Source organism: Protopterus annectens, chromosome 5.part0 (assembly GCF_019279795.1).
Source record: "Protopterus annectens isolate FY-2018-M chromosome 5.part0, PAN1.0, whole genome shotgun sequence".
NCBI lineage: Eukaryota > Metazoa > Chordata > Ceratodontiformes > Protopteridae > Protopterus > Protopterus annectens.
In genome coordinates, this window is record NC_056735.1 from 1,419,837,787 (window position 1) to 1,419,862,772 (window position 24,986).

The 24,986-nt window shown below is 41.1% G+C and overlaps 1 protein-coding gene across 1 annotated transcript in view; it reads right to left on the reverse strand.

Annotated features, from left to right (window-relative positions):
* The window catches only part of CLYBL (citramalyl-CoA lyase), a 2,235,763-nt gene that overhangs the window by 150,667 nt on the left and 2,060,110 nt on the right, over positions 1–24,986 (reverse strand). The window contains exon 8 of the mRNA XM_044071228.1: positions 6,528–6,652. Within this exon, the coding sequence (XP_043927163.1) occupies positions 6,528–6,652 (125 nt within the window). The remainder of the gene's footprint in view (positions 1–6,527; positions 6,653–24,986) is intronic.

A 24,986-nucleotide genomic window follows, 5' to 3' on the forward strand; every position in this document is an offset into this window, starting at 1 on the left:
AAACAATGTGCCAGAAGGTTAAATGTATCAAAATACAAAGACAGATTGAAAAGAAAGTGCTGTGCAGGGCAATGAACATAGCTGTGCTCTTTACAGCATGGGATGCATATATAATGCTCAGGGAAAATAAATTTAACAAGTATTTCAAAAATAAATGCCTTCCTCATAAGTACAGACAACCAGATCATCTGCAGAAGTACATGCACGACTAGGCTGCAGGCTGGCACGCACTCAACTTCTTTTAAATTGGAAGCTACTTGTTAAGATTTTTAGAAAAACTAAGTGAAAGACAGGAAAAGGAAGTTAAACTAACCCAGACTGGAATCAATTTGCATCACTTTATAGCAGTACTCAGTGTCTCCATGCATTATAAACATATTGCAAACAACAATGAGACTCATTATAAAGGTTCATAGGTTCATACTAGGCTGTTAATCCAATAGACTACTTGTAGCCTACCTAATGATCCAATCATCTTATCCAAACTGAATTGATAGAAGGCACCAACTTAGTTTTTGACCTTTTCTATATGAGTGCTAGAGAAGCCAGATTGAGGGTGTACTTAAGACTGCCCATCTGGTCATTCAGATTATGTTTAAATGGGTCATGGACATACTGTGTTTTACCTAAGGAAGATAATCCCTGTGAAGGATATTTTCCCATCAGCAGGTCCCCTAAGGGAAATACTCCCTATGAAAGGTATCCATCCCATCAGCAGGTCCCCTAAGGGAGATACTCCCTGTGAAAGGTATACAATCTATCAACAGGTCCCCTAAGGGTGATACTCCCTGTGAAATAAGGTATCCCTCCCATCAACAGGTATCCTAAGGGACATACTCTCTGTGAAAGATACCCATCCCATCAACAGGTCCGCTAAGGGAGATACTCTCTGTGAAAGATATCCATCCCATCAGCAGGTCCCTTAAGGGAGCAATTCCCTGTGAAAGGTATCTATCCCATAAAAAGTACCTATGGGACATACACTCTCTGAAAGTTATCCATGTCATCAATACTCTCCATGAAAGATATCCATCCCATCAATGGTCTCCTAATAGAGATGCCCCCTGTGAAAGGTTTTAAACCCATTAACAGGTCCGCTAAGGGAGACACTCCCTGTGGAAAGTATCCATCCCATCAACAGGTCTCCTAAGGGAGATACTCCCTGCGAAAGATATTCATCCTATCAACAGGTCCCCTAAGGGAGACACTCCCTGTGAAAGATATCCATCCCATCAGTAGGTGCCCTAAGGGAGATACTCTCTGTGAAAGATATCCATCCCATCAGCAGGTGCCTTAAGGGAGATATTCCCTGTGAAATGTATCCATCCCATCAAAAGTACCCTATGGGACATACTCTCTTTGAAAGATATCCATCCTATCAACAGGTCCTCGAAGGGAGATACTCACTGTGAAAGGTGTCTATCCCATCAACAGGTATCCTAAGGGGCATACTCTCTATGAAAGATATCCATCCCATCAACCGGTCACTTAAGGGAGACACTCTCTATGGAATGCATCCATCCCATCAACAGGTTCCCTAAGGGAGATACTCCCTGTGAAAGACATCTATCTTATTAACAGGTCCCCTAAGCAAGATAGTCCTTATGAAAGATATCCATCCCATCAACAGGTCCTCAAAGGGAGATACTCCCTGTGAAAGATGTCCATCCCATCAACAGGTCCAACTTATGTCTCAGTGGTAGTTTAGATCTCTTGAGCAGGTGTTTAGGGTGGTATCAATTTTCCGGATGTGTTTTGAGGCTCTGTAGGCAAAGCAGAAATCTTCTCTCAATACCTGACAAGACATAGAAAAGTGTAAGAGCACTTCAAGGCAGTCAGGATAACTAAAGTAGGGAATGCCCTTGATTTTTTTTGACAAGAAACAATGTGGTCTCTCAAACTGGGTCATATGTCCAGCTAAGTACATACCAAAATGGGCATTATAATCTTTTATTGGTCAGGAAGGGCATCCGGTGTAAAATTTTTGCCAGATCAAATATGCAGACAACAATACAGATTTCCATACTAGGTCAGTTGAGGCCTGGGCTAACAATGACAGCCACCAGTACTGTTAGCCAACAGGGTGCTGGTGGAAATTGGGTTACTGTTGGCCAAAGGAGAATAAAAGGGGGAAAGCATGCCTGGAGGCAGGAGATGAGGAGGAAGATTAGGAGTGTGGAGGGTAGGAACTTTCAATTTTGGCAATATGACTGGTAAAGGGAGAGAGCTAGCTGATGTGATGGAGAGAAGGAAGGTTGATGTATTGTGAGTGCAAAAGACCAGATGGAAGGGACGCAAGACCAGGTGTATCAGGGGTATCAGGGGTAGGGTCAGATTGTTCTACCATGGTGTGGATGAGAGGAGAAATGGGGCAGGGGTTATCCTGAAGGAACAGTATGTCAAGACTGTTTTGGAGGTGAAAAGAGTGTCAGATAGTGTGATGTTTATGAAGCTGGAAATTGATGGTGTGATAAAAAATGTCATTAGGGCATATGCTCTGCAAGTTGGGTGTGCAATGGAATCGAAAAAATTTTTTTAGAGCGAGTTGAATGAAGTGGTGGAGAGTGTACCCAAAGGTAAAAGAGTGGGGATTGGAGCGGATTTCAATAGGCATGTTGGTGAAGGAAACAGAGGGGATGAGGAGGTGATGGGTTGGTATGGGGTTAAGGAGAGGAATAAAGAAGGTCAGGTGGTAGTGGATTTTGAGAAAAGGATGGAGATGGCAGTGGTGAATAATATCTTAAGAAGAGGGAGGAGCATATGGTGACATACAAGAGTGGAGGAAGATGCACACAAGTGGATTATAATCTATGTAGGAGGGCCAGTCTGAAGGAAATTGGAGACTGCAAAGTGGTGTCACGGGAAAGCGTAGTTAGACAGCATAGGATGGTGGTCTGTAGGATGGTGTTAGCGATCAAATAGGACATGAGTACAGGGAGGGCAGAGCCAAGGATAAAATGGTGGAATCTGAAAAAAATGACTGTAAGGTGGAGTCCAAGGAAGAGTTAAGACAGGTACTAGGTGGCAGTGAAGAGTTACCAGATAGCTGGGCAGGCAGCCAGAGCAGAAGTGGTAAGGAAGACAGCTAGAAAGGTGTTTGTTGTGATATCTGGACAGAGGAAGGAGGACAAGGAAACCCGGTGGTGGAATGAGGAAGTACAGGAGAGTATACAGAGGAAGAGGCTGTCGAAGAAGTAGGATTGCCTGAGAGATGAAGAGAGGAGTACAAGGAGATCAGGCATATGATGAAGAGAGAGGTGGCATAGGCTAAGGATAAGGCATATGGTGAGTTGTATGAAAGGTTGGACACTAAGGAGGGAGAAAAGGACCTGTACTGATTGGCTAGATAGAGGGATAGCGCAGGGAAAGATGTGCAGCAGGTTAGGGTAATAAAGGACAATGAGAGAAACATACTCACAAGGGAAGAGAGTGTGTTGAGCAGATGGAAAGAGTACTTTGAGGGGCTTATGAATGAAGACAATGAGAGAGATAAAGAAGGTTGGATGATGTGGGGATAGTGAATTAGGAAGTGCAATGGATTAGCAAGGAGGAAGTAAGGACAGCTATGAAGAGGATGAAGAATGGAAAGGCTGTTTGTCCAGATGACATACCTGTAGAAGCATGGAGGTGTTTAGGAGAGATGGCAGTGGAGGTTTTAACTAGAGAGTTTAATGAAATCTTGGAAAGTGAGAGGATGCCTAAGGAATGGAGAAGAAGTGTATTGGTACCGATTTTTAAGAATAAGGGTGATGTGCAGAGCTGTAGTAACTACAGAGGGATAAAAATGATCAGTAACAGCATGAAGTTATGGGATAGAGTAGTAGAAGCTATGTTAAGAAGGGAGGTGATGATTAGTGAGAAGCAGTACAGGTTCTTGTGGGGAAAGAGCACTGCAGATGTGATGTTTGCTTTGAGGGTGTGGATGGAGAAGTATAGAGAAGGTCAGAAGGAGCTGCATTTGTATATTTGCGGATTTAGAGAAAACATATGACAGGATGCCTACACACAAGTTGTGATATTGTATGAGGACGTCAGGAATGCAGGAATGGCAGAGAGGTACAGGATATGTATGAGGGCAGTGTGACAGTGGTGAGGTCTGCGGTAGCAGTGACAGATGCATTCAAGATGGAGGTGGAATTACATCAAGGATCAGCCCTGAGCCCTTTCTTATTTGCAGTGGTGATAGATAGGTTGACAGATGTGATCAAACAGGAGTTCCTGTGGACTATTATGTTTGCGGATGGCACTGTGACCTGTAATGAGAGTAGGGAACAGGTTGAGGAGGCCATGGAGAGGTGAAGATATGCTTTAGAGAGGAGAGGAATGAAGGTCAGCAGGACCAAGACAGAATATATGTGTGTGAATGAAAGGGAGGACAGAGGAATGGTGAGGACGCAGGAAATAGTGTTGGTGAAGGTGGATTAGTTTAAATACTAGAGATCAACAGTTCAGAGTAAAAGTGAGTGTGGAAGAGAGGTGAAATGCAGAGTGCAGGCAGGTTGGAGTGGGTGGAGAAGAGTGTCACAAGTGATGTGTCCCAGACAGGTACCAGTAAGAGTGAAAGAGAAAGTCTAAAAGATGGTAGTGAGACCAACTATATTATATGGGTTGAAGACAGTGGCAGTGATGAAAAGACAGGAGTCAAAGCTGGAGGTGGCAGAGTTAAAGATGTTAATATTTACACTGGGTGTGTCAAGGATGGACAGGATTAGAAATGAGTACATTAGAGGGTCAGCTCAGGTTGGATAGTTTGGAGAAAAAGTCAGAGAGGTGATATTGCATTGATTTGGACATGTGCTGAGGAGGGATGCTGGGCATATTGGGAGAAGGATGCTAAGGATGGAGCTGCCAGGTAAGAGGTAAAGAGGAAGGCCTAAGATAAGGTTTATGAATGTGGTGAGAGAGGACATGCAGGTGGTTGGTGTGACAGAGTAAGATGCAGAGAACAGGAAGAAATGTAAACAGATGATCTGCTGTGGTGATCCCTAACGGGAGCAGCTGAAAGAAAAAGAAAAAGACTGGTCAGATAAAGGAGGAGTAGAGGGGGATGTTGACATCCTTGGATGTAGGAGCTACACACCTTAGTGATTGTTCTGGCTATGTAAAAGGATTTCTTAACAACAGTGGTCACATAGTGATCAATGGATAGTCCACTGTAAATGAAGGTACCCAAGTTGTTAATAAATGAATCAGTTTTTAGTAGAACGTTGCCTATGTGATAAGAACAGGAATGCCCAGGTTTGCCAATGGACACAACGCTGCAGTTTTTTGGCATTAAGTTTAAGGTAGTGGTTTAAGCACCATTTGTTAGCATGAGTTACACCCTCCTGGAAAATATGTAGGTCATTTGGGGTATTTAAAACATCTTTGAGTGTGCAATCTTCGGCAAACTTTATCTGCCACAGGCCTTTGGTGTCTGCTTTAACTTCAGAAAAGTAGATACCGAACAGAAGTGGTCCCAGGACAATCCCTGAGGGACAACTAGACACTGCATGACCAATCACTTAGGTATAATTCATGGATAATATAATGTTATTAGATACTTCACATTTGTTACTTCAGATGCTGCAATCCTTATACATTATTGTGGTTAAAGAAAATATGCAAAGCTGTTCAGCAAACCATCTCCTGCATAACTGTGTATGCACTTTGGTGCCTTTAATTTCTGTTGCTTCACTATGATTCAGGCCACACCAAATATGCTGCTATCAAATAATTTTGTATCAGTGACTGTTAGGGCAAGGCAGTTTATTCCCTACACTGAATTTCTGTAAACTATTAATCTGTAACAATTTATGTGTAACAAAACAATACAATCTACACTATGCTTGTTTAGTTTATTAATAAAAAACCCAATGTGCAAAATCAACATTTAATATTAGACTTCAACAAAGAAATTGTTCAATTACAATAGCATAATTTTAAAAATTTCAAACATTTCTTTTTAGTTTTAAATAATGAGATTGTCTAGAAGCAATAAATCATAACTGAATGTAGGTATTGATAGTTTACCCATTGTTGGCTTTGGTTACTCAGGCGTCTTCCGTATGAACAAACCACACCAGTCATAGAAAAAACTCATAATTATACAGACACAAATGCATTTTATTACTAAAGTACACATTCAAGGAATGCACTCAACTTCACCTACACTTCTCTAGCAGCATGACCTTACCATCAAGCCCAATATTTTGTCTTTAAACCTTAATCACTTTGAAGACATCCACACCCTTATCTTACGGAAAGAATTATTCAGAGAACTATCTAATAAAATGAACAAATAATACAAATGCATAGTAACACACATACACATAATGTAACTGTTAAAACTATATATCCTAAAAAACATATTCTTGGCCATATTCCTCCAAGCAATTATGAAATTTCCTTTCTGATATCTAGAGCCAGCACTCTGAAAACTAAGAAGTATGCCAAAGAGTCAGAAAAAGTACCAAAGAACTATGCTGACAACAGACCATTCAGAGATAGAGACTATTAAATAAGTTTGATGTATTAAAAAAACTCACTTTTCCTAACTGTTGATGTTCTTCAAAGGCAGAAATCAGCTCCATGGCCCACTTCACTTTCTCTTCACTTGGAGAAAATGCTTTCTGCACAACTTGGATCTGATTAGGATGAATCACTTGTTTACCTAGGAGGTTAGGAGAAAAACAATGTTAACTTGTTTTAAAATTAAAACATTTATAACCTAATTACAATGTATTATAATCTACTACAAAAATCCACACTGCACCACGTCAACTGGGCAGCAGAAGCAGAGGTACTTAATGCAGTTTATGAAGCTTTAGAAACAAGATACAGTTACTGTAACTCGGGAGGGAGGGAATTTTCAGAAAATGCTTTTCTAGAAATAAAAGCAGGGACAGTAAGTTAGGAGGAACTGGAACAAAGCACCAAATGGTCATCTGAAAAATGCACAATGTGGGGGATGTACTAAAAACACAGATATGTTTTCCATACTAACAATCCTTGAGCAACAGCCACTGGTACTGCAAGCATGATGCAGTGCAGGTTCAGTTTGACTGCACAGGTGCTGCTAGACCTGTGCTCAAGTACCCCAGAGCATTTGGTGTTGATGCTTCATTCAGAGGCCACAACAGGAAATTCCCACATTAGGGACAGGACAGAAAGGCTACAGTTGTGCCACAGTACAGTGGTGGAACACTAAAGAAGTAATATTACGCAGCATAATGAACAGTACAGGATTGAAATAAATTACATCAAAAGAGGCAAGAAAATGCTAATGATACAACTATTAAAGAATGAAAATTAAGGTAACTTAACAGCTTGCTGTTAACTGCTTCTCTCACATGGATCCCAGGCTCCATCATAAAAGCCCATAACAAATGCTCAGCATTGTATATCACTGCCAGTGATAATTATGGTACTTCTGGCAATGGGTATTTGGTCTACCTTATCAGCAACAGCATAACAGAATGGTACTTTTCTGCCCCAAATTATCTGTCAAAATGCAGCCCTAGAGTGATATAGAGTGCAGCCTTCAGTGGACTCTAATATTGTTTTCCCCCTGAACTGGTGTATTTCCACTTACAAATAAATATATGGCCCACCATAACATTTCCAGCCTTGGCAAGCTTCAGTACAGAAATCTGCATAAGTTAGGAATCTCCTGCGTTAACCATTCTGTGGTTGAATCATGTCTTGCTAGTACAGCTATGAAATAATATGCCCAGCCTAGGTGATGTATACTTGGTATTGGACATTTGTACTCAGAAGGGCACAGGAAGTACTGCATTTATTATCATCTGTAGGGCACTAAGCACTGTGTCTGTTATGACTTCTATTACTGCTACCTATGTCATGAGACAGGGAAGATTGTAGAGAAAAAACAGGGAAGTACTTATCTTTAAAACAGCAACCCTATCTCCACGCCTGACATAAATAACTGGACAGAAATGAGACAAACATGACCTGACACAAACAAAATTGATGGGCACCCTGACCTTTCCTACAATCAATTGCTGTTGCTTTTTTTAATGATTTAACCTATCAGTGACTGTGTGTCAGGTTAGTGTATCTTCTGCTTTGAACTTCAGTTCTTGTGGCCAGAAGAAGACCCATTAATAATCAGATGTGGATAATCAGAGAGGATTCAGATGCTGTATAGACATTAAGGCCTGTAATTCAGATACCTGCCTAGCAAAAGTCAGAACAATTTGCAAATCAGACTTCCATATTAAGAGAACTATCTGCAAGTTCAAAAGGGGAGATAGTTATCTGCAGCAATACAAATTTAAGATCCCAAGGTGATGGCACTTGTTTCCTAGCTGCTCTAATAAAGTAATGTTCCTTTCAAACATTGTTTAACTTGAAATAAAGAAGAAAGGGGGATCCAAAGACAGACAAGCTGAAATAGTTGAAGTCTACCTTTACAAAATTGAAGAATAAAAGGAGCCCTTGCTTGGGATGCATCTCTTTTATGTCACCAACTAGAAAAATGTTTTCATTTAGATAAGTATGATTTCCGAGTTACAGGTTTTGTTGCCTCCTTTTACAGAGGTGCTGCATGTCCACAGGAAAAAAAGGTGCTGTAATGGGATCAAAACCTTAGTATTCATTCAGTTAGTCAGAGATTCTGAATATCTGCATTTAAAGTGGAACAGCCTTACAAGACTTTCTGCAAATATATAGAGCTGAGTATATTTTTCTGTATTATTCTGTATTATAGAGCTAAATTGTTGCTTAGATATCTGTTGTCTTAGTGTTCTGCAAATATACAGAGATCAGTATATATTTTTTGGGTTTTATAATTTGCACTCTGATTCCTCACATCTCTGTTGAACCTTTCATCCCCACCCACCTCATTGTGGTTTCTATTGCTTGTGTGTTGTTAACTCAAGGTTCCCTTAATTTGAACTGTTAATAGCAGCAGTCTGCATTTAAAGTGGAACAGCCTTACAAGACTTTCTGCAAATATATAGAGATGAGTATATTTTTCTGTATTATAGAGCTAAATTGTTGCTTAGATATCTGTTGTCTTAGTGTTCTGCAAATATACAGAGATCAGTATATATTTTTGGGTTTTATAATTTGCACTCTGATTCCTCACATCTCTGTTGAAACTTTCTTCCCCACCCCCTCATTGTGGTTTCTATTGCTTGTGTGTTGTTAACTCAAGGTTCCCTTAATTTGAACTGTTAATAGCAGCAGTCTGCATTTAAAGTGGAACAGCCTTACAAGACTTTCTGTAGATATATAGAGCTGAGTATATTTTTCTGCATTATTCTGTATTATAGAGCTAAATTGTTGCTTAGATATCTGTTGTCTTAGTGTTCTGCAAATATGCAGAGATCAGTATATATTTTTTGGGTTTTATAATTTGCACTCTGATTCCTCACATCTCTGTTGAAACTTTCTTCCCCACCCCTCATTGTGGTTTCTATTGCTTGTGTGTTGTTAACTCAAGGTTCCCTTAATTTGAACTGTTAATAGCAGCAGTCTGCATTTAAAGTGGAAGAGCCTTACAAGACTTCCTGCAAATATATAGAGCTGAGTATATTTTTCTGTATTATTCTGTATTATAGAGCTAAATTGTTGCTTAGATATCTGTTGTCTTAGTGTTCTGCAAATATACAGAGATCAGTATATATTTTTGGGTTTTATAATTTGCACTCTGATTCTTCACATCTCTGTTGAAACTTTCTTCCCCATCCCCCCTCCCGGTTCTGGTAATATATTAAATTTGGTGGCTTTTGCAGTGCCCGCCCCACTGTAGATTTGATCTAGGACACTCCCCCAGTCCAATCTCTTTACCGCATTCTATCTAATAAACCCTTTCTGCACTTGCTTTCAGTCCTTTTTAATTATTTACATTTTTTCAAACTGTGTGTGGACTAATATTGCTACATACTCAAGTGTGCCAGCTTGCACTGCATGTGAATTGTTTTTACTACTGTTTTTGCTACTTTTCTGAAAAAGAAAATTGTAAGCCTGTTTCCTACCTTTCCTGTAATTAGTGTTCCAGATACAGATTTGCTGTATCCAGGACTATTTGTAAGCTTCTGAGCCCCCAAGCCTTTCTGTGTTGGAGGGAAGCCTTCTAGCTTATCAGTGGGAGTGGTAAGCACTAGGTAACCTGTCTACCACATAAGGAGTGGTTCTGGCCCAGAATTTGTAGTTATTGGCCATTTGGCCGGTCTTCCATCTCTCTCAACTTTCTGATTTGAAGGCCTGCATTTGCATTTGTTTCTGTCCTGTAACTCCTGGGCCCATCTCATTTGCTCACTCAAAAAAAAAATCTGCTTTTACTGTATTTCTGTTTCTTCCTACTTTATTTTGCTTTTGCGTCATCTTAAAAGTACTCAATTGTATTTATTACTGCTTGGTGTAACTCATTCTAAGCCTTTTAGTTTAAGCACTTGGGCTTCAGACCAGTTGTTTTACATTAGGAAGGTTTGTGGTCTGCACTGTGGTGGCAGGACAGGTAGCTTACATCCTTCTAAGTTGGGAACTGCTGATTGAGGGCTCAGTGTCTGTTATTCTAAAAGTGTATTAATTCTGTTTTAAGCACTTGGGCTTCAGGCCAGTTATTTTACATTAAAAGGGTTTGTGGTCTGCACTCTTGTGGGAGGAGAGGCTGGACTCTGCCCTTCTAGCTGGGAATTTCTGGTTAAAGGCTGATAGTGCCTGCATATCTAAACTGCTTCTTACTGAAATTGGTACACCTTGTTTGCTGTAGCATAGACTAGATCCAGGCCTGCTGAATCTAGCTTTGTTTGTATAACCTGAGCACTAATCCAGGCATTCTTTAAAGTATTCAATTGTATTTATTACTGCTTGGTAGTAACTTGATTAAAGTGTAGCTATCATTCTAAGTCTTTTGGATTAAGCACTTGGGCTTCAGACCAGTTGTTTTACATTAGGAAGGTTTGTGGCCTGCACTGTGGTGGCAGGACAGGTAGCTTACATCCTTCTAAGTTGGGAACTGCTGATTGAGGGCTCAGTGTCTGTTATTCTAAAAGTGTATTAATTCTGGTTTAAGCACTTGGGCTTCACGCCAGTTGTTTTACATTAAGAAGGTTTGTGGTCTGCACTGTAGTGGCAGAACAGGTAGCTTACATCCTTCTAAGTTGGGAACTGCTGATTGAGGGCTCAGTGTCTGTTATTCTAAAAGTGTATTAATTCTGGTTTAAGCACTTGGGCTTCAGGCCAGTTATTTTACATTAAAAGGGTTCATGGTCTGCACTCTTGTGGGAGGAGAGGCTGGACTCTGCCCTTCTGAGCTGGGAATTTCTTGTTAAAAGCTTATAGTGCCTGCATATTTGAACTGTTTCTTACTGAAATTGGTACACCTTGTTTGCTGTAGCATAGACTAGATCCAGGCCTGCTGAATCTAGCTTTATTTGTATGCTGCTTGTTTGTTTGCTTGTTATTTCCCTGAAACACTAATTCCACATAAAACGCAGCTTTTCAGTGCTTCTGTGGATCCCTAGTGATATCTGCATTGCTTACTGTACTTATTTCCTTGTTTCACTTGAAAGAAAGTTACTGTTTGTCATTTTTGCATTTAAGTTACCTGAAACACATTGCATTTAAGTTACCTGGCACTTGCTCACTAAAGCAATTATATAAGTCAGCACTAAAATATTAAAAGCACTACACCCTCACAAACTCCCCTTGAGTACCTCGTTCCCCATTGGCCCTTTTTTCAATTATAAAGGAATTGCCAATACTATTCTAGCATGTCCAAAGGTCAGTTGTCAATCTCCTCTCCGATCCAGCTGGTGAATCTGGGAATCTTGAGGCAATGTTACAACTGCCTCATGTACACAGACAACCCTCTCCTCCTCCCAACAAATTCCAACACATGTGAGAGATGCAACCATATAGCCATACTGGAGGCTAAGCTCTCTCAACTCAGTACTGGCAAAACCAGTCAGGAGGAGAAGGAAACCACACTCACTACAATTCCAGTCTCACATAGACCTACCACGACAGCAAACCAAACACATAAACACACAAAAACATACTCGGAGGCTCTAAATAAAAATCTGCCTAAGCAGCAGAGACCTCCAAAGCAGACACCCAAGCAACTGCTACCCCAAAACAAAACACGTGCAACACATAGCTCACAAAGCCAGTGTGCTGAACAGTCACAGCCCTTAAGGCTAAACAACACACCTGATACACTTGTAATAGGTGACTCTATCAACAGGCACACTGACGTCCTGCTCACCAGGCTGAACAAGGAGAAGGTCACGGTGAGCTGCCTGTCGGGTGCTAGGATCTGCCACATAACACAAGCACTCAGGTCACTCCAAGGCAAGTACAAATATGACTCAGTCATTGTCCATGCTGGTGTGAATGACCTGAGACGTACCTCCCTGGACTACATGAAAAGAGACATAGAGGAGCTCTCTGAGCATGTAGCCCAGGCCGGTATGACCCTGACCTTGAGTAGCATCTTACCCTCACCAAGAATGATGCCACAATATGAAGACATGATGATCAATTTCAACAACTGGCTTAAGTATTGGTGTCATTCAAAGGGGATCCAATGCCTGTCAGCCTGGGATGACATGCTCGACAAGCCACGATGCTTCGCTAGGGACGGCTTGCACCTGTCACCCCTGGGCTTTCAGATATTGGCAAAGGCACTTGCTACCCCTATAGTGCCTTTTTTAGGCAAGGCTCAAAAGACAAACCCACCTCCATAGGTATCAGAAGAGATAAGAAACTAAGAGTAATGCTACTCAATGCCAGAAGTCTAAACCTCAAGATGCATGCACTCGAAACTTTCCTTAGCATGGAGAACATCGATATCTGTGCAGTAACAGAAACCTGGTTCAAGCCTCCCAAGAGCACCCCAGCACTACCAGGTTATACCTCATACCATGCTTTTCGGCCCCAAAACATGGACCGTACCACAAAAGGAGGGGGAGTATCAATATTCGTCAAAGATACCCACACCTCCAGGTTGGTGGCACAGCATGAAGCATCAGAGACTATCCATGTGCAACTAACAGTGGGTAAAACTGCCTTCCAGTTTATAGCCTGCTACAGACCACCCTCCCAAACCCAGGAACCCCACTTGGCCTTCCTGAGAACACTGGAAAATATGAAGGTCTCTCCAAACACCATTATATTGGGCAACTTCAACTACCCAAACATAGACTGGGAGCATTACTCTAGCTCCAACACCCTAGCCCAAAGGTTCCTAGAATTTATAAACTCAAATGCTATGGAACAACTTGTTATCACTCCCACAAGAGGGGAAAACATACTGGACCTGATCATCACCAACATGGGGACTCTATGCTCCAGACCAGAAGTGTATCCCTCACTGGTAAGATCAGACCATAAACTAATCTCACTGGATATTCACATCCCGCCTCCACCCCCTGCCCTGAAAACCACAGTGAAAAACTTCTCTAAAGCAAATTTCATACTCCTCAAAACCGAGATGGAATCCTTCAAAGCCCCCGGGTCTGTGGAAAATACGGCCCAGACCGCAGAATCCTTTATAAACGCATTCTATGAACACCTTCAGGAATGCATGGATCATGCAATCCCAAATAAAACCAAGACCCAATCCTCCAAATGCAGACATCCTGTCTGGTGGACCCCAGAAATAAACAAAGTATACAATAGAAGGAGGAAGCTACTACATGATAGAGCAAAATCACAAAAAGGGAAGGCATCTCTGATCAGTATTAGCAAAAAACTACGGGCACTCATAAAATCGTCTAAGGCCAGCTTCGAGAGAAAAATTGCACAGGACACTAAGGATAATCACAAGGCTTTCTTTAGTTATGTTAGGAACCTGGGTGGGAATTCCCAGATATGCTCAGAATTAGTCCAAAATGACAAAAAATACACCAAACCCACAGACATTGCCAACATCCTAGCTGACAGGTTCAGCAGAAAATTCTCTCCCCCTCCCCACCAAAAGGGCAAATATTTATCCCAGCAGAGTGCTGCCCCCCTGACATCTCAGATGTTCAGGTAAGAACTGCCCTCTCCAAAGCAAAAAACACAGCATCAATGGGACCAGATGGTGTCCCGGGCTGCGTCCTACATGAACTCCAAGAAGAGCTAAACCCAAACATAAAACTACTGTTCAATCTCAGCATTACTACAAGATATGTACCCAAAGAGTGGCATACAGCAACAGTGGTCCTTCTCCACAAAGGTGGTTCCTCAACGGATCCTGGAAACTATCGCACCATTAGCCTGACTAGCTTGGTCTGCAAAGCTATGGAAAGGATCATCATGGACCTCATAAATAAAGATATTGGGGACCTACAGACACTGGATCCTACCCAGTTCGGCTTTGTTAAGGGCAGATCCTGCCTCTTAAACCTGGTTGGTTTCTTTGAAACTGTCACCAAGGCCATTGACGAGGGGAAGGTGGTCCACACAGCCTACCTGGACCTCGCAAAAGCCTTCAATACAATACCCCACTCGGATATTATAGATAAGCTCACCAGCTTAAATATAAACCCCTATGTCACTAGATGGGTTGCAAACTGGCTCAAGAACAGAACCCACATGGTTAGAATTGCTGGAGCCATGTCAGACTCCAAACCAGTTACAAGTGGCGTCCCACAAGGCTCAGTCCTGGGACCTCTCTTGTTCGGTATATATTTCTCGGAGGTACAGGCCAACACGGAAGGACTGTGGCTGACTAAGTTCGCAGATGACTGCAAACTGGGCACCATAATCGACTCTCCAGCCAACACAAGCATCCTCCAAAAGGGCCTCATAGAAACAGACAACTAGTGCCAGAGCCATGGCCTCAAGCTAAACGCCAAAAAGTGTATAGTCATCCCCTTTGGCAAAAACAAATTGCCCACAAATTACCACATAGGTGGTAATCCATTAAGTACAGAAGAAGTAATTAGGGACCTGGGGACCCAAGTTAATAGCAATCTCTCATTTGACAACCACGTGGCCAAAGTGGTGTGAAAAACATTTTATATATCCCACCTAATCATGAAGGGATTCACATCTTGATCAGGGGAGGTCATCGTGCGTCTTTACTCATCCCTCATCAGGCCCAAAATTGAGTACAATGCCCCTTTCGGGATGTACCTTACCAGACACCTGCAGCAACTGGAAAGACCCCAAAAGTACCTCACCAAGAGGATCATAGGGCTCAAACAGATGCCATATGCTGCCCGGTTAAAGAAACTCCAGCTCTACTCAGTGGCATACCATCTGCTCAGAGGTGATCTGTGCCTGATGTATAAAGCCATGTCCAACCAGGAATTAATGGACATGCTGCACCTCAGAAAATCCAAATCCCATCGAGCTACGCGCTCGAGAGACTTGAACCTCAGCACTGAAATGAATAGGACATGCTGGAGGGACAGATTCATAACCCAGAGGCTCCCTTCACTCTGGAATAAAATCCCAGCCCAGGTTAGGCAGAGTCCCTCATTGACTCTCTTCAAGAGGAATCTTGATGAGTGGATGGGAGATCGTAGGTTTACCCCGGCTATCACTTCTGTATCACTGTTAGACAGAGGCACAGTATACTAACCTCGAAAAAGGGCATAGCAAAATTAATTTAAAATGGGTGGTGAAAGCCAAACACACTCTGGCTAGGCTTATAAATGCCCTAGGGCAGATAGCCTAGTATGAACCTATGAACCTGAATGCTGGGGTGGATTAGAGATTCCTTATCCTGTGCTAGAAAAGCCAGTTTGTGAGGGAGTTTTCTGTAACTGCCCCAGCCAAGTGCACAAGAAGGGAGAGCCAATGTTGTGTGGGCCAAAAGGGAGCTACTGAAAGCATATCTGCAAGTCTGTCTTAATCTTTAGAACAACTGTGGGAATCAAAGGAAGGGGGGAAGATAAGCATTCCCCATAATGGGAAAGAAAATGCATCTATTTTCCAGGCCTTTTTGCAAGGTACCCTGGAGCATGACTAGTTTAGTTGCCTGTTGAGACATGAGGAAAACAGATCTACTTGGAATCTCACAGGTGGATAAGCTCCTTGAAGACCTCTGCATGTAGCACCCAATCATGTGGGTCTATCCGGTTTCTGATCAAAGTATCTGTTACTGTGTTCTGCTCTGACAAAATCAATGTGGCCCAAAGAGTAAGGCTGTTCTGTATTGCTAGCACTCAGCCAATCATGTCTAACCTACAAAGGGGATTGGATTTTGAACCCCCTTATTTATTTAAATATCACACCCCAGTGGTGTTATCTGCTGTCACGAACAGAGGTTCAGGAGACCACAGCTGATTTAGAAATTTGATAGATTCTCCTTGAGAATTATGTATTTATTCCTGAAATGAGTCTCCGACATGCCCTGGACCCAGATACTTTAACTGCCCTTCCCCCATTCAAAATTCAAATAATATGTTGTGACTGACTGAGTAAGAGGAGGGTGAGAAAAAGAAAGGCCTGGATTTAGCAAGGCCTGATTGGCTCACCATAGGATTTTCTTCTTGATGAAATTGAGAACTGAAATTTGGAAGGATAAAAGATGGAGATACTGGACCCAAACTGATTTGAGGTACCAATGAGTTTCCAAACAAAAAGTCTTTGTCAAGAGGTACATTTAATAACCAAACCTTAACATCCTCAGTAACATTTTGTAATCTCATCCATGCATTCCTGCACATTACTGTACTTGTAGCAGCAGCCCTTGATACAACATCCACTGCATCAAAATCTCACATAATACAATGTTTAGTAACCTGGGATACAGAGTTTAACATTCCAGAAGGTTAGATTTACTCTAAATTAAGTAAGCCAGATACAGATTGTTGCATATTAGCACAAATATTTAATAGATATTTAGACATGTGAGTTTGGCAGTTGATTGCACTGAAAACCAAAGGGTAAGATGTATAAACCTTTTTTTGGGGGGGAATATACCAAATGCACTGCTGATTTTGTCATTTGGCACAGGGATTAAAGCATAAAAAGACTTAGAACATCTAACTCCATTCAAAGAAATAATAGCAGGGTCAGTCATAAGATTTTTATAAAGGAATTTGTGTGTGTTTCAAGTACCCTGCAAAATCTATCAGGTTTTTTGGGGATAGGGGTTGGGAGCCTGTAGAAAAAGAGGCAGAAGTAAAAACGCCCTGTAAACATAGGTAGCATCATAATGTGGCATGTTGGGTAACAAACCTAGCTATCAAATACTGTGCCTTGGAGAATGCTTCAGTAAAAAATACAATTTTTTTCACTTGTTTCTGATCACAACAATAGGACATGGGTTGCTAAGGGCAAATGACCGAAGTGCTTTCTGACTAAACACCCTCTAGTCATCTATGAAAATGATTACAGACTACTGAGAATGGTGCATGCTAAGCACCTGCAGAGCTTTCCCAGCAATCCTTAGTCAAGCAGTCATCTGACCAGAAGATTGCAGGGAATTGCAGCAATGTGGAGCAGGACAGTTTCAGGTGTAAGTTTATTTATTTATTTATTTATTTTTTATTTTAAATTAAGACAGGAAGCAAGATGATACTGCTCACATCAGAGAATGTGTGTGTGTGTGTGTGTGTGTGTGTGTGTGTGTGTGTGTGTGTATATATACACACACACACACACACACACACACACACACACACATTTATTTACTTTCACTGTGGTCCCTTTATACCTCTCAACTTTGTTCAAGAATTCTGGGCATAGAAAACCATAATGGTGGGAGACAGTTTTTAAATATTACTCTAATTCATTTAAAATGTTAATAGAACAACATATTGCACGTCAATGTGCATTTTCTGAACAGGAAGAAGTATGAAACTCTGTCTGTCTGTCATAACTGACTTGTTTGTAATCCTGAGTGCTTTACAAGAAAATCAAGGACGCTGCAAAAAATATTAGGAAAAATCAGACACATTTTGCAAAATTAGAAATAGTTGACAGGTACAATTCCATGCATCACTCTCAGCATATCTGGTCAAGAATTCTGGATATAGCCAAAAATAACTGGTGGACAAAGACTAAATATCAGGGCCAAGTTCTAACTATTACTCTAATATACTGAACAAATGCATAACAACAGATTTTAAATTCATATGCATTTTCTGAACATTAAGAACTATGAAACTCTGTTTGGTACTACTTATTTGTCTGTGATCTTCAATGATTTACCAGAAAATTAGGGACAGGGCAAAAAAAAAAAAAGTGGGGGGCAAGATCAGGAACACTTGAGATGTATGTTTCTCTGTTGTACCACCTTCAGCTTTCTGGAACTGTAGAGATCTCTGTAGCTATTTTTTTACTGCTTTCAGCAATCACAGTTGATCACCAGAACTATCTATCTGGGAGGAAAGAAGGTACAACTTTCATATGTACCTCATTATTAGGAATGCTCCTCCTTTTAAATACTTAGGATTCCATCAAAGTAAAACTTAGACCAAAACCAAGACCAGTAGATAAAAGTCCAATAAAAAAAAAAATCACCAGACTTCTGCAGAATGGTGGAGAGCCAAACTAAGAAGCAAGGCTCACTCTCTATTTTAACTTGCTTTTTAGTTTGGTTCACCACAGTTCTGAAGAAGTCTGAATAAGACGAAAGCACTTAACTGTGGAGTTAATGCTGTTTACATTAAAGAGTACTTTGGTTCTGGCTATCTAACCGGTGATTTTTTGTTTTTTACTTAGAATTCTATGTTTCACACTGTTCCACAATGAAGAGGCCTGTAACATGTTCATTGTTTTGATTTTTTAAACAAAATAACCATGGTAAATAACCAAATCATATTACTTCATCAAAACTATTTTTTTTACAAGCATGAAGAAACTGTAATTATACCATGACCCCCCATTAATATTCCAAAATGTGCACGCTGATTGGTCAACGTGCACGTTGTAAATCGACTTATACTAATGGAAAAATGTCAGGTCCGCCGGACTTTTTCATTAGTATAAGTCTTTTTAAAACAAACACTGTCGTTTAGTTTAACAAGGAGACAGACAAAGAGAGAAAGCAATGGAGAATCTCGTTGCTTTTTTGTTTTTTGTGTTAAACTCCTTTAACATTTAACAACAAAATAGCGAAAAAAATTCAAAATCTTGCTTTCTCCATTGCTTTGCCTTTCTTTTTTGTATCTAAGTGCTGCATGTATGCACGTCAAATTATGATCATCCCTCGAAGAACACCATGAGAGGAACGAGGGCAGCAAGGGGAAATATTATGCCATTATTTAAGAAAGTAATTTATTTTTCTTAATTAATTTTTTTAATAAATCAACAATAACACCACTAACATAATCCACTTCTGGGTGTGTAGCTTGGCCATTTACCCATGGCTGGCTTTGTTTTCCCGCGTCGGGCCAAAGCATTACCATGACCCCTGCATGGGTAATAATATTAAATTACAGCAAAACTATGCTTATGGGTTCCTGATGTCACATTTATTGCTTGTTGTTGTGTGTGTGTGGCACATTTTTGTCTCATTCTTGTCTCTTGTCTCATGCAGATTTGCTGTGTCTCTCATCTCATGCAGAGTGGGTTCATGCAATTTGTGTTGAAGATATATAGAAACTTGTATTTAAATTAGGTAGATTCGCTCATAAATTCACTGGCAAACACATTTTCATTCTCCACAAAATTCAAACACAGTGCTGGTCCTGTACATGGCACATTCAAAATGGCATGGCATATGGCTTGCATGTGCTCTTACATGTTCGATCTGGCTAGGAATGGCTGATACACAACAATATGAAACAACCTCACTCTCTTTGACTTGCACGTGCAATCTTAGGAGAAAAAAGACATGCAATAGGAGAAGAACAAAATCTACAAGCTAGACAACATTTCAATCAGAACAACAAATCAGAACTCAAGTCCAAGTCATCTGGTATTTTGGACAGTCTCCTGGAATTCTACAGATCTGGGGGGGGACACTTTGACTGGGGGTGGGGCAACAGGGAAGTGAGCTCTGGGGATTTATTCTGGTAGGTAAGTACTGGGTCGAAATCTATTAAAGGGAGTAAGTACACTGTCCTCTGAAATCTAAACAAGTGTAGGGTCACTCTGGGAAAATCAGAGAATATGTCGTTGAAAAGGTCCATTCCTTCCAAATGTACAATGTGAAATCTCGGTTCTTCACAAACATTTTTGATAATTCCCACTCAGTCATATCCTTTAGATGTTTGCATCCTTACAATCTCTCCTTGTCTTAATGGTCTAAGAGGTCTGTTACATTTATCGTAGTACAACTTTTGTGACTGACATTTTTCAAAAGTTGAGTCTTGACCACTCTGTTGTTCTTAACATTTGGAATCAATAGTTGCTTAGTGATGGGCCTGGTTGTTCTTGTCTGTATGGACATTAATCTCTGAGCAGGTGAACCAAGAAAGTTATCTCTGGGAATATTTCTGAGACTGAGTGGGTTAAGAAAAACATCAGTACCGGCTCTCTTGGATTTCTCTACACTTTGAACTGCATGCTCAGCTAACCTATTGGACTTTGGATACTCAGGACTACTAGTAATATGGACAAAGTCCCAAGACTCAGCAAATTTCTGGAACTGTTGACTTGTAAACTGTGCACCATTGTCAAAAATGACTTTATGCAGACTACCATAGACAGAAAAAGGTCTCTTCAATTTTGTGATGACAGTACTAGATGTTAAGTTAGGAAGAAGATCAATTTCAGACCAATTCGAGTAAGAGTCTCCTAACACTAAGTAATATTAACCATTCCATTTGAAAATATCAATAGCAACGACCATGGTAATTCAGGAATCTGGTTTAGTTGAAGTGGGTCTTTTTGTTGTTGCAACTCAGTACTATTGCAAATAGAACATGCTAGAGTTTCCTTCTCAATATCTTTTGACATAGAAGGTCAAAATACTATGCCACTTGACCTTCTTTTGGTTGAATCAGTACCCAGATGACCAAGATGCAAAATCTGGATACATTCCTGTTGTAATGCTGTAGGAATTACCACTTTAGGACCTTTTGTAATGATTTCAATTTCCATCATGAGCTTGTTTCAGTAAGGAAAATACTTCTGTATGTCAAGTGGTAAACTGGTTTGTCGCACTGGCCATCCATGACTGATAAAATGTTTTGGCTTCTGGTGAAAAGGGTCTAAAGTTGTGTGATTTCTGAGTTCATAGAGGTGTGACGAGGAAAAGTTTTTCACTTCCATGACTTCAAAGGCTGCTTTCTCATTGTCATGCTGTGGCTGTATAAGAACAATACACTCAATGAGCTACAGTACTGTTCCACATTTGGAGCTGGAAGGTTAAGAGTTAGGTGAGACAGTTAGTGGAAGAAAGCAAATAGCAGGCTAATGCTGATTGCTTGCATTAAAGTGACCGTTGCTATGCCTTTGTGGGGCATGAGACAGAACATAGTGTCTGAAACCTCCAAGTTGAAGTTCATTACTGTGATTTGATGTTCTTTCACTTTTTATGCCAGAAAACCATATAGGTCTATGGAAATGGAACAAATGCATACCCCACAGTGAAATACACCTGCATTTATTTATTTTTATTTATTTTTATATATTTTTATACCAATGGGCATAGTTGTGGGATGCTCTATAGCAGTAAGTGGAAATACATCACTGTAGATGTTACATTTTTACTTACCTTTTAATGAGGCTTCAGGAGTACAGAGAATACTGATATCATTTTTGGTGACAAGTAGTGTATAAAAAGTAAATGTCTGTCACTGGATCAGTTAGCAAGAGCAGTATCTGTTCAAGAGCAAGATGGCCAATAAATTGTTTGTTATTAGCTGCAAGTTTTGTAATGAAATCCGAGACTCTAAATCCCGAGGACCAGAATCTCAAGATTGCGGAATCTTGACAGTAGTGAATGGAGATTGAGTACAGTGTGGAACGGGAACTTTGCTGTTCACTCCACTGTACTGCGATCTCAGAATTGGTATATTTACATTGCAGGGGGTGTGGAGGTGCAGGGGGCTTGCCCCCTTGTATACAGGTTAGAAGTCTGTTGGATGTTTTACTTTTTTTTTTAAAGTTCGAGACTCCACAATCTCGAGAGTCTGGTCCTTGGCATTTAGAGCCTCGAGATTGTTGAATTTCGGTATTCCGTAGTGATCCCACATGTATGTATATATGTGTGTGTGTGTGTGTGTGTGTGTGTGTGTGTGTGTGTTTATACACACGCACACACACACATATATATATATATATATATATATATATATATATATACATATATATATATATATATATATGTATATATATCTCATCCCCCTCCATATGTTCCTAATGTGTTTCAAATGATGCAGGATATCCACTGGAGCCCTGGTTGATGACACCAGTAAGGAACCCACACATTGTCACTGAACAGCAGTATAACACTACCCAAGCACAGACTAGGAACAACACAGAGTGTTTAACTTGCTGAAGGCATGGTTCCACTGTCTGGATATATTTAGGGAGGGGGCTGCAGTACACCCCCACTTGCATGATATTCACAGCATGTTTTATGTTGCATACTGCAATTACTAGGAAGCATGAAGGCCAACAATCCATCAGGGAAACCTCTAGATACACTACAGCCACCCCTGCCACAGCCAGTATACTAAAATTATCCACTGAAGACAGACAGGCTTAAATGAAAGACAGCAAGCAGCAGCTGCAAAAATACACTCCAGGCAGTGATGGGCACAGCTCACAGCAGTGCACAAGAAGAAGAGGAATCTAGTCCTAGTCTATGGGCCCAAGACAATAACACAGTGATAGTCTGATACTGCACAGAAAAACATGACACAAGCATTGTTAGCTAAAGGTTATGCTGGGAAGCATATGGTCAAGTTACATGGGTGAGTTCCCATGTATCAGGAGGTGGAAACAGGAGTCCTACAGCAGAGGGTACTCAGTGTCACACATAAGTACCTCTGATGACTGGGGGGGGGGCAGCACTAGAAGAGCATCGGTGGAAACAGAGGTCTTGTGGCACAGTGTACTCTATAACATAGATGATGTCTACTTTTAAAAGGATTGGTGGTACTAATGGAAGTGACTGGGACAGGAGGTCACTAAGTGACCACAATCTGGGAGCATGCTGACCTGATGTGCCACTCTAGCCCTCATAATACATACCATAGCACTGTTTCTGGTGTCGATGGCCTCACCGAGGCACTGGCAGTGCTGAGTGGTATCCTCATGAAAGCCACACACTACACCAGCCATCTCTATAGTGGCATAAAAAGCAGCAGATTATGCCTCCATGATAGTTGCACATAACTGCTGATTAAGCTCTAGCTCTGTCCACTTATTAGGGGTTAGCTGTGATGTGTGGCAGTGCCAGGATCCCCTGGTAGACTGTCACATGCTGGGTGTACATAACTTGAATGTGGTGGACTCCTCAACTGCTGCAGCTCCAGGGACCAATGATGGTGCTGTGATGCCCGTGCACTGGCCCAGCAATCAAGGAGTCTCAATCCTCACCACTAACACCATTGAGGGGTATCCATATAGGGAAAGGATAATAAATACACACAAAATAAAGTATAATTTCCCTTAAGAGCACACAGAGATCACAGTCAGTCTGAGGCTGGTTTCTCCCTTTCTCTCCAAGTCCCCAATAAGACTCCCAACTGGCACAGCTATAGGGTCCGGCCTTGTCCAGGGTCCAGCCTTGTGGGCAAGCTAAAATTTCCAGCACCCTCTCTATCCAACCAGTGCTTTGTGTCCTTGCCCAAGTAGCTGACGCACATACACTTTGGGATAAGAGTTATATACAACCACATCAGAGACTCCTGGGGAAGGCTGGCGCAGGTTCTCCAGCTGTGCCCCTTTTACCCAGACTATACGGTAGTACCACTTGCCACCACCCACTAATATTTATCAGCTACTAAAAGGCCCTTATGAAAGGGTGTCCAATTATACTGTGCAATATTATTATCCAAATGGTAAGTGCAACTGAACAGTCAAGGCTTACTGGAGGGGCTTGGCCAGTATCACTATATACATACAATGTACTCTACAGCTTAAATTACCTCTACACAAAACAGCCACAGTTGAAAGGTTTAAAATATTTAATAATAACAAATAAAAACACAAGACAATACTTCTTACTAAACTGTGCTAGTCAAGAGTTCAGAGATCACAGAGAAATACTTAAAATAATACAGTAGCAAAAGTTCTGACATCATAGAAAAACAAACTAGTCTAATCTTCCTATTTCCTAGCTATATCTAAGAGAAAACAGTTCTAAATAACTTACATATAGAGCAAAGCAGTGCTGGTGATGCTGGATGTTCTCAAGACAAAATGCTCTGAGCTTTCTGATTCTCTCTCTTAAATTGATAACACAAAGCTGCTTCACATGACATCATTCTTCACACTTCTCTGGTGTTCCCAGGCTAACAGAAACTACATTTACATAGGTTCATAGGTTCACAGGTTGATACTAGGCTATCTGCCCTAGGGCATTTATAAGCCTAGCCAGAGTGTGTTTGGCTTTCACCACCCTTTTAGATTAGTTGACTCTGCCTCTGTATAGTAGGTCACAGAAGATAGCCCTTTTAAGGTTAGTTTACTGTGCCTCTGTCTAGTAGGGACACAGAAGAGATCCCAGAGGTAAACCTATGATCTCCCATCCACTCGTCAAGATTTCTCTTGAAGAGGGTCATTGAGGGGCTCTGCCTAACATGGATTGGGATTTTGTTCCAGAGTGAGGGGAGCCTCTGGGACATGAATCTGTCCCTCCAGCATGTCCTATTTATTTCTGTGCTGAGGTTTAAGTCCCTGGAGCATGTAGCTCTAAGGGATATGGATTTCCTGAGGTGGAGCATGTCCATTAATTCTGGTTTAGACATGGCTTTATATGTCAGGCACAGATCGCCTCTGAGTAGGCGGTAAGCAACTGAGTAGAGCTGGAGTTTCTTTAGCCTAACTGCGTAGGGCATCTGTTTGAATCCCTTGATCCATTTGGTGAGGTACTTTTGGGGTCTTTCCAGTTGCTGCAGGTGTCGGGTAAGGTACATCCCAAATGGGGCATTGTATTCAGTTATGGGCTTGATGAGTGATGAGTAGAGGGG